We start from the raw sequence: 14,363 nt of genomic DNA, 5'->3' as shown, positions 1-14,363 counted from the left end.
AATCACCAGCACGTGATGCGGGACAGCCCATGCGTAGCAAGCCCCGTGCCGGGGCGTGGCCCTGGGGAGCCGCCCCACCTCACGCCAATCAAAAAGCTGCTCGGCCTCGCCTCCCCCGCCCGCGGCACCCGCCAATCAACAGCATGTGATGCGGGACGACCAATGAGGAGCACGCCCCGTGCCGGGGAGCGGCACTGGGGAGCCGCCCCGGCCGCACGCCAATCACCAGCACGTGATGCGGGACGGCCGATGAGTAGCAAGCCCCGTGCCGGGGCGTGGCGCTGGGGAGCCGCCCCACCTCACGCCAATCAAAAAGCTGCTCGGCCCCACCTCCCCCGCCCGCGGCACCCGCCAATCAACAGCACGTGATGTGGGACGACCAATGAGGAGCACGCCCCGTGCTGGGGCGTGGCACTGGGGAGCCGCGCCGGCCGCACGCCAATCACCAGCACGTGACGAGGAGCGGCCCGCGGGCAGCACCGCCCCATCGCACAGCCGCTCGACACGCCATGTGGGCCCTGCGGGCCGCCGTACGCCCGCGGCTCCGGCTCTCCCCCGTGTGCCGCAGCCGACCTGTACCGAGGGCACCAGCGCCATCATGCCCCGCGCGCGGTCTCGCCGCTGTCGGCCGCGGGGGCCCCGGGAATCTGGAGGGGCCATGGGGCCGAGGGCGAGGCCTGCGGGCGGACGGGGCCCGAAGCTGCCCGGGAGACGACGAGGAGGAGTCGGAAGACGCGGACGAGGACGCAGAGGAGGAGCTGCTGCAGAGGGAGCCTCTGCTGCCGGCGGGGACCCAGCGCGTGTGTCTGGTCCACCCCGATGTCAAGTGGGGCCCGGGGAAGCCGCACATGACGCGAGGTGACCGCGGCGGGGGTTGCAGGGGAGAAACAGGAGCTGGCGATCTGCGGGCGGGCCCCTGCGGGAGGGTCTCCTTGGTGGAGGCGCAGGGGCGGGCGCTGGGGGGACAATCTCATAGGTGGAGATTGAGGGGCGGGGCCCTGGGGACAAGCTCATTGGTGGAGGCGCAGGGCCGGGGCGCTGAGGGGACGATCTCATAGGTGGAGATTGAGGGGCGCGGCTCTGACGGAAGACCCTCATAGGTGGAGACGCAGGGGCGGGGGCTCTGGGGCGACGATCTCAAGTGGCGACGTAGGGGGCGGGGCTTCAGGGGCGAGACTCTGAGGAGAGGACCTGATGGGTGGAGATGCAAGGGCGTGACTCTGAAGGGGCGGGGCTCTGAGGGGAGGATTTCATAGGTGGAGGTGCATGGGCGGGGCTTCGGGGGAGGAGCTCATGGTGAAAGGGCGGGGCTTCGGGGGCGGAGGCGAGGATCTCATAGGTAGAAGTGCGTGGGCGGGGCTTCGGGGGGAGGAGCTTATGGGGAGAAGCCCCTGGGGTGGGGTGGGGTGGGGTGGGGTGGGGTGGGGTGGGGTGGGGTGGGGTGGGCGGGGTCTTGGTCATGAGTTCCCGTTTCTCTTGCCCCGGGTTTGAGGTAGGCACAGTGTTTTGGGGCTCAGGGAAGGGAGGGCGTCCAGCAGAGCATCAGTGTCGAGTCCCCCGCCCCAGTCCCCCAGTCCCTGCAGGTGCCAGAGTCTCCCCAGTCCCCCGGTCACTGCAGGTGCCAGAGCCTCAAGACGGTGGACATCTCCCCTGGAAGCCCCTGTAGCCGATGAGCCCTTCTCTTTCATGGGTGTTTTCCAAAATGGGCAACTCTTGGGACAGCGGAAGCCGCAAACTGCTCAGAACAGTGCCCAGAGCTCCTGCCTCTGCCCACAACCCTGCCCGTGGTTCCCGAGCCATCCCTGAGCACCCCTAGCTCCCCAGTTCCCTGCTGCGTCCTCCTGGAGCCCAAATCTTATGTAAGGCCAGGTGGGGAGCCCTCGTGTCCCATGGTGGCTGCAGCGTCCGTCCGCAGCCAGATGCCTAGAGAGGCCCTATGGTGAAGGCCACGAGGAGGCCACGCCGAGCAGGTGTGCACGGGGCCCCGGGCCTACCCCAAAAGGAAGCGCCCCTGACGGTGGCCTTTGTGTCCCCGCAGCTGAGTGGCAGGTAGCAGAGGCCACGGCACTGGTGCACACGCTGGACGGCTGGTCCGTGGTGCAGACGATGGTCGTGTCCACCAAAACGCCGGACAAGAAGCTCGTCTTTGGCAAAGGGAACTTTGAGCACCTGACAGGTGAGTCCGTCCACACCTGCCCCCTCCCCAGACCTCCTTTCCCGTCCGCTGCTCCCGAGAACATTCAACCCGGACGCGTGGAAGGACGGGGGTCTCGCTGGGCCAGACGGGAGGCGGCCCCATGAGTGGGTGGTCCAGGTGAGCTAGGAGCCCACGTCAGGAGGAGCCGGAGGCATGGGAGGCTGGACCTGTGTCCCCGCCACACAGACTCTCTCAGCGTGGGGTCCCGCGTGGGGCCCTGGCGCTTCCACTAGGATGTGTTCACCGCGTATGTGTCTGTGTGTCCCCACTGGGATGCCTTCCCCGTGTGTGTGGGTGTGTGTCCCTGTCACGATGCGTTCACTGTGTGTGGGGGGGGTCCCCACTGCGATGTGTTCCGTGTGTGTGTGTGTGTGTGTGTCCCCACTAGGATGTGTTCACCGCGTGTGTGTCCCCACTGGGATGTGTCCACCGTGTGTGTGTATCTGTGTGTCCCCACTGGGATGTGTTCACCATGTGTGTGGGTGTGTGTCCCTGTCACGATGTGTTCACTGTGTGTGTGTGGGGGGGGTGGGTCCCCACTGCGATGTGTTCCGTGTGTGTGTGTGTGTCCCCACTAGGATGTGTTCACCGCGTGTGTGTCCCCACTGGGATGTGTCCACCGTGTGTGTGTATCTGTGTGTCCCCACTGGGATGTGTTCACCATGTGTGTGGGTGTGTGTCCCTGTCACGATGTGTTCACTGTGTGTGTGTGTGGGGGGTGGGTCCCCACTGCGATGTGTTCCGTGTGTGTGTGTGTCGCCACTAGGATGTGTTCACCACGTGTGTGTGTCCCCACTGGGATGTGTCCACCGTGTGTGTGTCCCTGTCACGATGTGTTCACTGTGTGTGTGTGTGTCCCCACTGGGATGTGTTCGTATGTGTGTTTGTGTGTAGATGTGTCTGTCCCTGTTGAGATGTGTTTACCGTGTGTGCATGTGTGTGAGATGTGCGTGTCCCTGTTGGGATGTGTTCCCCGTGTGTGTGTATGTGTGAGATGTGTCTGTCCCTGTTGGGATGTGTTTACCTTGTGTGTGTGTGTCTCTGCCGGGATGTGTCCACCGTGTGTCTGTCTGCCCCTGTCACGATGTGTTCACTGTGTGTGTGTGTGTCTCTGCTGGGATGCGTTTACCATGTGTGCCTGTGTGTGTGTCCCCACTGGGATGTGTTCCGTGTGTGAGTGTGTGTGTGTCCCCACTGGGATGTGTTCCGTGTGTGTGTGTGTGTGTAGATGCGTCTGTCCGTCTCAGAATGTGTTCACCGTGTGTGTGTGTGTGTGTGTGTGTGTCTCTCTGCTGGGATGCGTTTACCGTGTGTGTGTGTGTGTCCCCACTGGGATGTGTTCCGTGTGTATGTGTGTGTGTTCCCACTGGGATGTGTTCACCATGTGTGTGTGAGATGTGTGTGTCCCTGTTGGAATGTGTTTACCGTGGGTGTGTGTGTCCCCACTGGGATGTGTTTACTGTGGGTGTGTGTGTCCCCACTGGGATGTGTTCCGTGTGTGTGTGTGTGTAGATGCGTCTGTCCGTGTCGGAATGTGTTCACCGTGTGTGTGTGTGTGTGTGTCCCCGCCGGGATGCGTTCACCATGTGTGCATGTGTGTGTGTGAGATGTGTGTGTCCATGTTGGAATGTTTACCTTGTGTGTGTGTCTCCGCCGGGATGTGTTCACCGTGTACACATCTGTGTACGTGAAACACACACCCCTAGAGACAGACCCCCTCCGACGCCGCTTTCCTGGATCCTGGGTCTGGGGCTCAGGAAGTCGGGGACGTCTGTGAACTGCGCCCTCCACGGCGCACCCCGCAAAGGGCCTCGTGGCTCGTACCGCAGTCCACAGGCCCGGCCGGCCGGCCGCTGACACGACCCCCCTTTCTTTAGAGAGGATCCGAGGATCTCCAGACATCACGTGCGTCTTCCTGAATGTGGACAGGATGGCTGCCCCGACCAAGGTATCCCAGAACGTGGCTTTGCCGTTTGCTCACGCTCCACGCGGTGAAGGAGTGGACGCCACGGCGTCCCGCCAGGCAGGGGCCAGATAGGGTGATAGTGGCTTTAAGGCGTGATGGAACGTCTTCCTCCCCGTGAGGCTGGCCACCAGGGCCTGGCCTTCCCCTCTGGCTTCTCATTTTCTCTTTTTTTTTTTTTGACAGAGTCTCACTCTGTCACTCAAGTTGGAGGGCAGTGTCACCACAATCTCGGCTCACTTCAACCTCCGCATCCCGGGTTCAAGCGATTCTCCTGCCTCAGCTTTCCAAGTAGCTAGGATTACAGGCGCCCGCCACCATGCCCGGCTTCTTTCTGTATTTTTAGTAGAAATGGGGTTTCACTATGTTGGCCAGGCTGGACTTAAATTCCTGATATAGTGATCCACCCACCGTGGCCTCCCAAAATGCTGGGATGACAGGCGTGAGCCACTGCGTCCGGCCCCGTTTTTGTTTTTTGAGACACAGTCCTGCTCTGTCACCCACGCTAGAGTGCAGTGGCGCGATCTCAGCTCACTGCAACCCCTGCCTCCCGGGTTCAAGCGATTCACCTGCCTCAACCTCCCGAGTAGCTGGGATGACAGGCGCCCACCACCACACGTGGCTAATTTTTGTATTTTTAGTAGAGACAGGATTTCAGTATTTTGGCCACGCTGGTCTCGAACTCCTGACCTCAGGTGGTCTGCCGGCCTCAGCCTCCCAAAGTGCTGGGATTGCAGACATGAGCCACCGCGCCCGGCTCACTCTCTCCTTCTCTAGAAAGAACTGGAAGCCGCCTGGGGCGTGGAGGTGTTTGACCGCTTCACCATCGTGCTGCACATTTTCCGCTGCAACGCCCGCACGAAGGAGGCCCGGCTGCAGGTGGCCCTGGCAGAGATCCCGCTCCTCAGGTACGTCGGGACGCCCAGGCCAACCGTCACACCCGCCCCGCAGCCCCTCCGTTCTGTACTGACGTGTGTGGTGGTTCTGGGGTTATATTAGAGTAAGAAAAGCACCGTGGGGGCGCTGTGTCCCCACCCCACCCCGCTCCCCACTAGGTAGGTCCCCTCGGCCTGGGATACTCCTCACTCAACGTGTGAGCTACACGCCCAGTGGGGCCCCAACACCAGCTCCTCCCTTCTGCCCAGAGGGCCTCCTAATTCACAGGTTCTGGGCTTTAGGATGTGGACAGATCCTTCTGGGGGCTGTAGGGAAGGCTCCTTCCTGCCTCTCCCAGCTCCTGGGGGCGCCAGGTGTCCCTGGCTTATGGCCACATCACTCCAGTGTCCACCTCCATCTCCACGTAGGCTCCTCCTCTGTGTCTGAGTCTCCTCTTCTGTGTCCTAGAAGGACGCTTGTCATTGGATTTAAGACTTTCCTAATCCAGGGTGACTTCCTCTGAAGATCCTTAACTAATTACATTTGCAGAGACCTTATTTCTAAAACATCCCATTCACAGGTCCTGGTGAACAAGACATAAACATCTATTTGGGGCATCACTATTTAATCCAGTAAAATGGAATCACCGAGTTCCCTCCAGAAGCTCTCGGGGAGGACCCTTCCTGCCTCTCCCAGCTCCTGGGGGCACCAGGTGTCCCTGGCTTGTGGCCACATCACTCCATCTCCACGTGGCCTTCTCCTCTGTGTCTGTCTACAATTTTTTTTTTTTTTTTGAGACAGAGTCTTGCCCTGTCACCCAGGCTGGAGTGCAGTGGCTGGATCTCAGCTCAGCGCTACCTCCACCTCCCAGGTTCAAGCGATTCTCCTGCCTCAGCCTCCCAAGTAGCTGGAACTACAGGTGCCCACCACCAAGCCCGGCTATTTTTTTTTATATTTTAGTAGAGATGAGGTTTCACCGTGGCCAGGATGGTTCGATCTACTTGGCCAGGATGGTTTGATCTCCTGACCTCGTGATCCGCCTGCCTTGTCCTGCCAAGGTGCTGGGATTACAGGCGTGAGCCACTGCACCCGGCCCTCCCCTTCTGTCTCCTAGAAGGACACCTGTCATTGGATTTAAGACTTACCCTAATCCAGGGTGACCTCATCTGAAGATACATTTGCAGAGACCTTATATCTAAATAACGTCCCATTCACAGGTTGTGTGGAACAAGACATAAACATCTATTTTGGGCATCACCATTTAACCCAGTAAAATGGAATCACCCAGTTCCCTCCAGAAGCTCTCGGGGAGGACCCTTCCTGCCTCTCCCATCTCCTGGGGGCTCCAGGTGTCCTGGGCTTATGACCTCCTTCACCTTCACCTCCACCTCTGCTGGGAGGGAGAGAGCTTCCCTGGAGAGTGAACCCCTCCTGTTCCCACTCCAGGTCGAACCTGAAAAGGGATGTCGCCCACCTTCACCGAGGAGGATCCGGCTCCCGCTACATCATGGGGTCAGGTAACTCTGGCCAGGTGCAGCGCCCCGGGGCGTCCTGAGAACGTGGTTGTCGGCAGCTGCCCTGAAGGATTCCGACAGGGTGGGGGCCAGCTGGGGGCTCCGTCTCCTGGTCACGTCTGAGGAGACACGAGACGGTGGTGGTTCTGTGAGGTTTTGCCAACATAAGTAGCCACAAAGTGGGGACTGAAACAACAGAAATCTGTGCACGCCCATCCTGGACACCAAAAGCCGCCAGAGGCTCCTTCCTGCCTCTCCCAGCTCCTGGGGTGCCAGGTGTCCCTGGCCTGCGGCCACATCACTCCAGCCTGTGCCTTTTAAGAAGGACATGGATCTTTGCATTCAGGCGCAACCCTAACCTAGGATGATGCCTTGAGTTCGTACAAAGATGGTGTTTCCAAATCAGGTCCCATTCCCAGGTTCTGGGACTTAGGGTGCTAAAGGGGCCCCACTGAGCCCCCTCAAGATGACGTCCCGGCTGTGCCCTGCTTAGAAGCCTCCCGAGTAGCTGGGATTACAGGCGCATGCCACCACGCCTGGCTAATTTTTGTATTTTTAGTAGAGACGGGGTTTCACCATGTTGGCCAGGCTGGTCTCGAACTCCTGACCTCATGATCCGCCCGCCTCGGCCTCCCAAAGTGCCAGATGACAGGTGTGAGCCACCGCACCCGGCCGAGCACAGCCCTTTCTCAGGGAAAGGGACAGTGTTGGGGCCGCTGCTGGGAACGCGGCCGGGCCCCTAAACGCTGCAGCAGGATGAGCAGCCCCCGTGCCCCCGCGGACCCTCAGTGGCACCGCCCGCTCCCGTGCCTTTCCCGGCCTGGCTCACCGCCCCGCCGTCTTGGGCGTTTTTAGGAGAATCGTTCATGCAGTTGCAGCAGCGTCTCCTGAAAGAGAAGGAGGCCAAGATCAGGAAGGCCCTGGACGGGCTTCGGAAGAAGAGGCACCTGCTGCGGCGTCAGCGCACACGGCGCCAGTTCCCTGTGGTCTCCGTGGTGGGGTACACCGACTGTGGTGAGGACGTGCCCAGGGGAGGGGGTCCCATGGTCTCTGTGGTGGGGTACACCGACTGTGGTGAGGACGTGCCCAGGGGAGGGGGTCCCGTGGTCTCCGTGGTGCATACACCAGCTGTGGTGAGGACATGCCCAGGGGAGGGGGTCCCGTGGTCTCCGTGGTGCGTACACCAGCTGTGGTGAGGACGTGCCCAGGGGAGGGGGTCCCATGGTCTCCATGGTGGGTACAGCGGCTGTGGAGACAGTGCCATGTACCCCATCCTCCCATCCACAGCACCACCACCCCATCCACACACCCACCCATCCACAGCACCGCCTCCCTCCATCTACACCATCTTCCCATCCACACCACCTCATGCTCCCCCGTCTACACCACCAGCTCCCATGTCTACACGGCGGCCCTGCTGCATCCGGCCTGAGAGCAGCCGCAGTGGCTTAGTCCCGCATGTAGTGTGTGGCCCGGGGGCGCCTGGGGAGCTCGGGGACCTGTCACCTGGGGTGCAGCTGTCCGAGAGGGTGCTGTGGTCTCCACTCTGAGGGCCCGGGTGTGGCTCCGGGGGTTGGAAACCACGGCTCCCTGCACCGCTGACCTCCACGCCCTCCCAGGGAAGACCACGCTGATCAAGGCGCTGACGGGAGACGCCGCCCTGCAGCCGCGGGACCAGCTGTTCGCCACGCTGGACGTCACGGCCCACGCGGGCACGCTGCCCTCACGCCTGACCGTCCTGTACGTGGACACCATCGGGTTCTTGTCCCAGCTGCCACACGGCCTCATCGAGTCCTTCTCCGCCACCCTGGAAGACGTGGCCCAGTCGGTGAGTCGGGGCTGTGGGGGGCTGGGCTCTCGGACACCCACTGAGACAGGGCCCGGGGTCTCGGACACCCACTGAGACGGGCCGGGGTCTCGGACACCCACTCGGACCAGGGGCTGGCATCTTGGACAGCCACTCGGCAGGGGCCGGGGTCTCGGACACCCACTGAGACCAGGGGCCGGGGTCTCTGACACCCACTCGGACCAGGGCCCGGCATCTTGGACAGCCACTCGGCAGGGGCCGGGCTCTCAGATACCCATTGAGACAGGGGCCGGGCTCTCGGACACCCACTGAGACAGGGGCCGGTCTCTCGGACACCCACTGAGACAGGGGCCGGTCTCTCGGACACCCACTGAGACAGGGGCCGGGCTCTCGGACACCCACTGAGACAGGGGCCGGGCTCTCGGACACCCACTGAGACAGGGGTCAGGGTCTCGGACACTCACTTGGACCAGGGGCCGGGGTCTCGGACACCCACTGAGACCAGGGGCCGGGGTCTCGGACACCCACTGAGACCAGGGGCCGGGGTCTCGGACACCCACTGAGACAGGGGCCGGGGTCTCGGACACCCACTCGGACCAGGGGCCGGGCTTTCGGACACCCACTGAGACAGGGTCCGAGGTCTCGGACCCCACTCAGACCAGGGGCCGGGGTCTCAGACACCCACTGAGACAGCCGGGGTCTCTGTCCCCACTCAGACCAGGGGCCGGGGTCTCAGACCCCACTCAGACCAGGGTCCAGGGTCTCGGACCCCACTCAGACCAGGGGCCGGGGTCTCAGACACCCACTGAGACGGGCCGGGGTCTCTGTCCCCACTCAGACCAGGGGCCGGGGTCTCTGACACCTACTGAGACAGGGGCCGGGCTCTCAGACCCCAGTTGGACCAAGGGCTGGCCCTCGGACGCCCACTCAGCCCACTGGCCAGGTTCTCAGACACCCACTGAGACCAAGGACCGTCTCTGAGACACCCCATCAGCTAAGGGCCCCAGCTCTCGGATGTCCACTCTGACCAGGGGCCGTCTCTCAGATGCCCCGTCAGCCAAGGGGCCGGCCCTCGGACACCCACTCCGACCAGGGGCCGGGCTCTGGGACACCCGCACCACTGGGGCCAGAATAACAACTGCCTCCTCAGCCTCAGACTTAGTGTCCCGCAAACGTCCCTTGTCCCCGGGGCAGAGGCTGAGCAGTGACCCCAGCCTCACCTACACTCAGCCACCATGATGAGCCCGTGTACAAACAGCCAGGGCCAGGAGCAGTGGCTCATGCCTCTCATCCCAGCACTTTGGGAGGCCGAGGCGGGTGGATCACCTGAGGTCAGGGGTTCGAGACCAGCCTGGCCAACACAGTGAAACCCCGTCTCTGCTAAAAATACAAAAAATTAGCTGGGCATGGTGGTGCGTGCCTGTAACCCCAGCTACTCGGGAGACTGAGGTAGGAGAATTGCCTGAACCCAGGAGGCGGAGGTTGCGGTGAGCCGAGATCGCGCCACTGCACTCCAGCCTGGGCGACAAGAGCGAAACTCTGTCTCGAAAAAAAAAGTAAAAAGATTTCACAGTGGGATGAAGCCGTCCGAAGCGTTGAATGAGGACGCACTGGCTGGGGGTGGTGGTTGAGTGGTCATTCGTGGCACCACGTTTGTGGGTCTGCGGGTGCAGACTTGTCACCTGAGCCGTGGGAGGCCGGGTATGTGGAGCCGGGTGGGGTTCCGTCCAGTGTAAACCCAGGACTCCCGTCCTGGGGTGTCCGAGGGCCTGCACACGGGGGTAGCTGCCACGCCCACCCTGGCCTTGGGAACTCGTGGGAACCCCTCTCCTGGACCTGCCTGCAAGCTCGGGGGGGTTGGGGCTCTGACCGCACGCCCGGCCCTTGTAGGATCTGATCCTGCACGTGAGGGACGTCAGCCACCCCGAGGCGGAGCTCCAGAAAGCCAGCGTCGTGTCCACGCTGCGCGGCCTGCAGCTGCCCGCCCCACTCCTGGACTCCATGCTGGAGGTTCACAACAAGGTGGACCTGGTGCCCGGGTGAGTCTCACGCCTTCCCCTGCAGGCGCCGGAGACCCCGCCCTCGTGTGAACTGCTGACCGCTGGCACACAGGCGGAGGCAGGGAGATTGGTTGAGCCCAGGAGGCAGACGTTGCTGCCCCAGGCCGTGTCTCGTGGGCAGCTGACTCCAGGGACCCTGCTTTCCACAAACGTCTCCTTCCCCTGCGTCTGCTCGAGCCGCATGGGGAGATGCCCCTCTCCTCTGAACCTCAGCGGTGACACTCAGGACACTGGGAGCTTCTCCAGGCTGTGCCCCGCGGGCAGCTGACTCTGGGACCCCTGGTTTTGGCAATCACCTCCTCTCCCTGCACGTGCTGCAGCCACATGGGAAGATGCCCCCTGTCCCTGTGTGACCCGGTCACACCCGGGACACAGGGAGCTTCCCCAGGCTGTGCCCCGCGGGCGGCTGACTCCGGGACCCCTGCTTTCTGCCGGCCTGCCGCCCTGAGGCTGAGCGGGCTCTGTGGCCTCCCCGCCCTCGCAGGTACCACGCCACGGAACCAAACGTCGTGCCCGTGTCTGTGCTGCTGGGGCACGGGCTCCAGGAGCTGAAGGCTGAGCTCGACGCCGCGGTGTTAAAGGCCACGGGGAGGCAGGTCCTCACCCTCCGCGTCCGGCTGGCCGGGGCCCAGGTCAGGTGAGCGGTAGCCTCCCGGGGCGGGAGGGTGGACGGTGTTCTGCCGGTCTGTCTCTGGCTCAGAAAGGGGCTCCTTCGGGGTGCAGAAGGAGCTGTGGGGTCCCCGAGAGCTTTAGGATGCAGAGACGAGCTGAGGTCTAAATACATCACTCCAGCCTCAGCGACAGAAAGCTCTGATCAATGAATGCTTTGAGGTAAGCTTTTTTTTTTGAGACAGAGTCTCACTCTGTCACCCAGGCTGGAGTGCAGTGGTGCGATCTCAGCTCACTGCAACCTCCGCCTCCCTGTTCAAGCGATTCTCCTGCCTCAGCCTCCCGAGTAGCTGGGACTACAGGTACCCACCACCACACCCAGCTAATTTTTTGTATTTTTAGTAGAGACGGGGTTTCACCATGTTGGCCAGGCTGGTCTTGAACTCCTGCCCTCAGGTGATCTGCCCACCTCGGACTCCCAGAGTGCTGTGGTGACAGGCGTGAGCCCCTGTGCCCGGCCTGGGCTAAGCTCTCTTTAGCCTAATTATTTATTGTGAAACTAACTGAATACTTCTGGCTTCTGCTTTTCCGCACGACGCACCTCTGTCCCCAGCTGGCTGCATGAGGAGGCCACGGTCCAGCACGTGGATGTGATCCCCGAGGACGGAGCAGCCGACGTCAGGGTCATCATCAGCGACTCGGCCTACGGCAAATTCCGGAAGCTGTTTCCAGGATGAGCGGACGCCTGAGGAGGCCTGAGGTGCGGTGGCATTGCTGTGTCACGACAGTGGGGTCCCCTTTGTCAGGCTCTGTGTCCCAGGCGCTCGCTGTGACGACCACGCAGGCTGGTGGCATGGTCACGGCTGCTCTGAAGCGGGCCTCCCCAGAGTCCACGCCACACAATTCCACTGGGCCTTCAGCGCGTGCCGTGAACCGCTTTCCCTCAGAATGTTCCGGCAGCAGGACATGAACCTGTGTTTTTGCCTCCGTGAGCAGCATTTCCGGCGTCTCCTGCCTCTGCTGTGAGCCGTGGCCCTCGTGGGTGCACGTGGCACCTCTGCCCGGCTGTCTGTGCTCATCGACGGGCCTCGTGGCCCACGGCCGTGCTGGTGAAATGACTAAAAACCAGGCGCCCTGGCAGCCCAGAGAACCCGTCACAAAAGTAGAAGGGAAATAAAACAGTCCTATTAACGAAGATGCCTCAAACCAGACCGTGACGTGTGTGTCACGCACCATCCGCTGACAGATACAGAGACAGAATTTTACCCGCGTGAGGCCAGGCCGTACAGACCAGCCTGCCCAACGTGGCAAAACCCCGCGTGGCCAGGCTGAACACCCGTGTCCGTCCACAGGGAAAAAAAACACCTCGTATGTTTTTGTTTGCTTTGAGAGAGACTCTCTGTCACCCAGGCCGGAGTGCAGTGGTGCGATCTCAGCTCACTGCAACCTCCGCCTCCCACATCCAAGTGATTCTTCTGCCTCAGCCTCCCGAGTAGCTGGGATTACAGGCGCCTGCCACCAGGCACGGCTAATTTTTGTATTTATAGTAGAGATGGGGTTTCACCATGTTGGCCAGGCTAGTCTTGAACTCCTGACCTGAGGTGATCCTCCCGCCTCGGCCTCCCAAAGTGCTGGGATGACAGGCGTGAGCCACCATGCCCAGCCTCACAACTTAATTTTTTAAAAAACTCTATGACCTGAAAAAGATGCCCAATGAATTAACTTTTTTTTTTTTTTTGGACGGAGTCTTGCTCTGTCACCCAGGCTGGAGTGCGGTGGTGCGATCTTGGCTCACTGCAACCTCTGCCTCCTGTGTTCAAGCAATTGTCTGCCTCAGCCTCCCCAGTAGCTGGGATTACAGGCACCCACCACCATACCTGGCTAATTTTTGTTATTTTTAGTAGAGATGGGGTTTCACCATCTTGGCCAGGCTGGTCTTGAACTCCTGACCTGATGATCCTCCCGCCTCGGCTCCAAAGTGCTGGGATTACAAGCCTGAGCCACCACCACGCCTAGATTTTTTTTTTTAAAGACAGTCTCGTTCTGTCACCCAGACTGGAGTGCAGTGATACAATCTCAACTCACCGTAACCTCCATCTCCCGGGTACAAGTGATTCTCCTGTCTCAGCCTCCCAAGTAGCTGGGATTACAGGTACCCGCCACCACACCCGGCTAATTTTTTTGTATTTTTAGTAAAGACAGGGTTTCATCATGCTGGCCAGGCTGGCCTGGAACTCCCAACCTCATGATCCGCCCGCCTTGGCCTCCCAAAGTGCTGGGATGACAGGGATAAGCCACCGCGCCCGGCCTGAATGAACGTTTTCTAAAGATGCCTCCTGCGTCCTGTTCTGAAAACTAAGTATTCCTTGGCTGTATACGTGGTAATAAAATTCATACACATATTTCACTTTAATCTCGTTCATTTATTTAAATGATCTGTATGAATTCCGTGATTGTGTGATGAGATGCCGACAGAGACCCCAGCATTTCAGGATCGGAATTCGGAGCCGATGGAAGTCAGGGAAATCGTGTGTAACTTCATTCATCTCTGCGCGGCCTAGTCGTGGGGTGAGGTAGCCCTGGGTACGGCTGATGAGTGCGTCTTTCTTTGTGTGTGTTTTTATTTTTTAAAAGGAGTTTTACTCTGTCACCCAGGCTGGAGTCCAACGATGCAATCTCGTCTCACTGCAGCCTCCGCCTCCCGGGTTCAAGCCATTCTCCTGCCTCAGCCTCCCGAGTAGCTGGGATTACAGGCACCAGTCACCACGCCCGGCTCATTTTTTTGTATGTTTAGTAGAGACGGGGTTTCTCCATGTTACTCAGGCTGATCTCGAACTTCCAACCTCAGGTGATCCGCCCGCCTCAGCCTCCCAAAGTGCTGGGATGACACGTGTGAGCCACCGTGCCTGGCCACGAGTGTATCTTTCTAGATTTTGGACACCATTTCTCCGTGACGACCACGTAGTGAAAATAGAAGCAGGATTTCTTTTGGAAAATGAATCATGAGGTCCCAAAGAGAACCTATTCCAACATGAACGAAATCACCATTGCGAAGACCATCCTGAGAAACTCTGATGTCTGTGGTTATACCGTGAAAGAAACGCCACACGTCCTCGGGCAGCGAGAATAAAAATGGTGGCGGGCACCCGTTGACTGCCTGAGACCTTGAGGCACCAGCTCCGACAGGCGACAGGTGGAAAATGAGATATAGGCAGGCCGGGTGCGGAAGCTCACGCCCGTCATCCCAGCACTTTGGGAGGCTGAGGCAGGTGGATCACCTGAGGTCAGGAGTTCGAGACCAGCCTGGCCAATATAGTGAAATCTCATCTCTACTAAA

At 60.6% G+C, this 14,363-nt stretch overlaps 1 protein-coding gene across 1 annotated transcript; it reads left to right on the top strand.

Annotated features, from left to right (window-relative positions):
- The first annotated feature begins 509 nt into the window (after window positions 1-509).
- LOC135269917 (putative GTP-binding protein 6) lies at window positions 510-13,439 on the top strand. The gene is made up of 10 exons (XM_064364562.1): window positions 510-858; window positions 2,039-2,176; window positions 4,075-4,145; window positions 4,938-5,068; window positions 6,483-6,553; window positions 7,406-7,564; window positions 8,170-8,378; window positions 10,248-10,396; window positions 10,902-11,054; window positions 11,640-13,439. Exons 1-10 carry the CDS (start codon window positions 510-512, stop codon window positions 11,761-11,763), a joined length of 1,554 nt encoding a protein of 517 aa, XP_064220632.1. The 3' UTR covers window positions 11,764-13,439.
- The last annotated feature ends 924 nt before the right edge of the window (window positions 13,440-14,363 follow it).

Source organism: Aotus nancymaae, unplaced genomic scaffold, assembly GCF_030222135.1.
Source record: "Aotus nancymaae isolate 86718 unplaced genomic scaffold, 86718_ANA_hifiasm-v0.15.2.pri h1tg000058l, whole genome shotgun sequence".
Lineage (NCBI taxonomy): Eukaryota > Metazoa > Chordata > Mammalia > Primates > Aotidae > Aotus > Aotus nancymaae.
Note: the sequence above shows the minus strand (reverse complement) of the source record. Positions and strands in the feature narration are given on the sequence as shown.

Coding starts and splice junctions, on each gene's coding strand:
- LOC135269917 (XM_064364562.1), top strand. CDS start 510: ATGTGGGCCCTGCGGGCCGCCGTACGCCCGCGGCTCCGGCTCTCCCCC. Junction 859..2,038: donor GAAGCCGCACATGACGCGAG/GTGACCGCGGCG, acceptor GTGTCCCCGCAG/CTGAGTGGCAGGTAGCAGAG. Junction 8,379..10,247: donor TGGAAGACGTGGCCCAGTCG/GTGAGTCGGGGC, acceptor CGGCCCTTGTAG/GATCTGATCCTGCACGTGAG.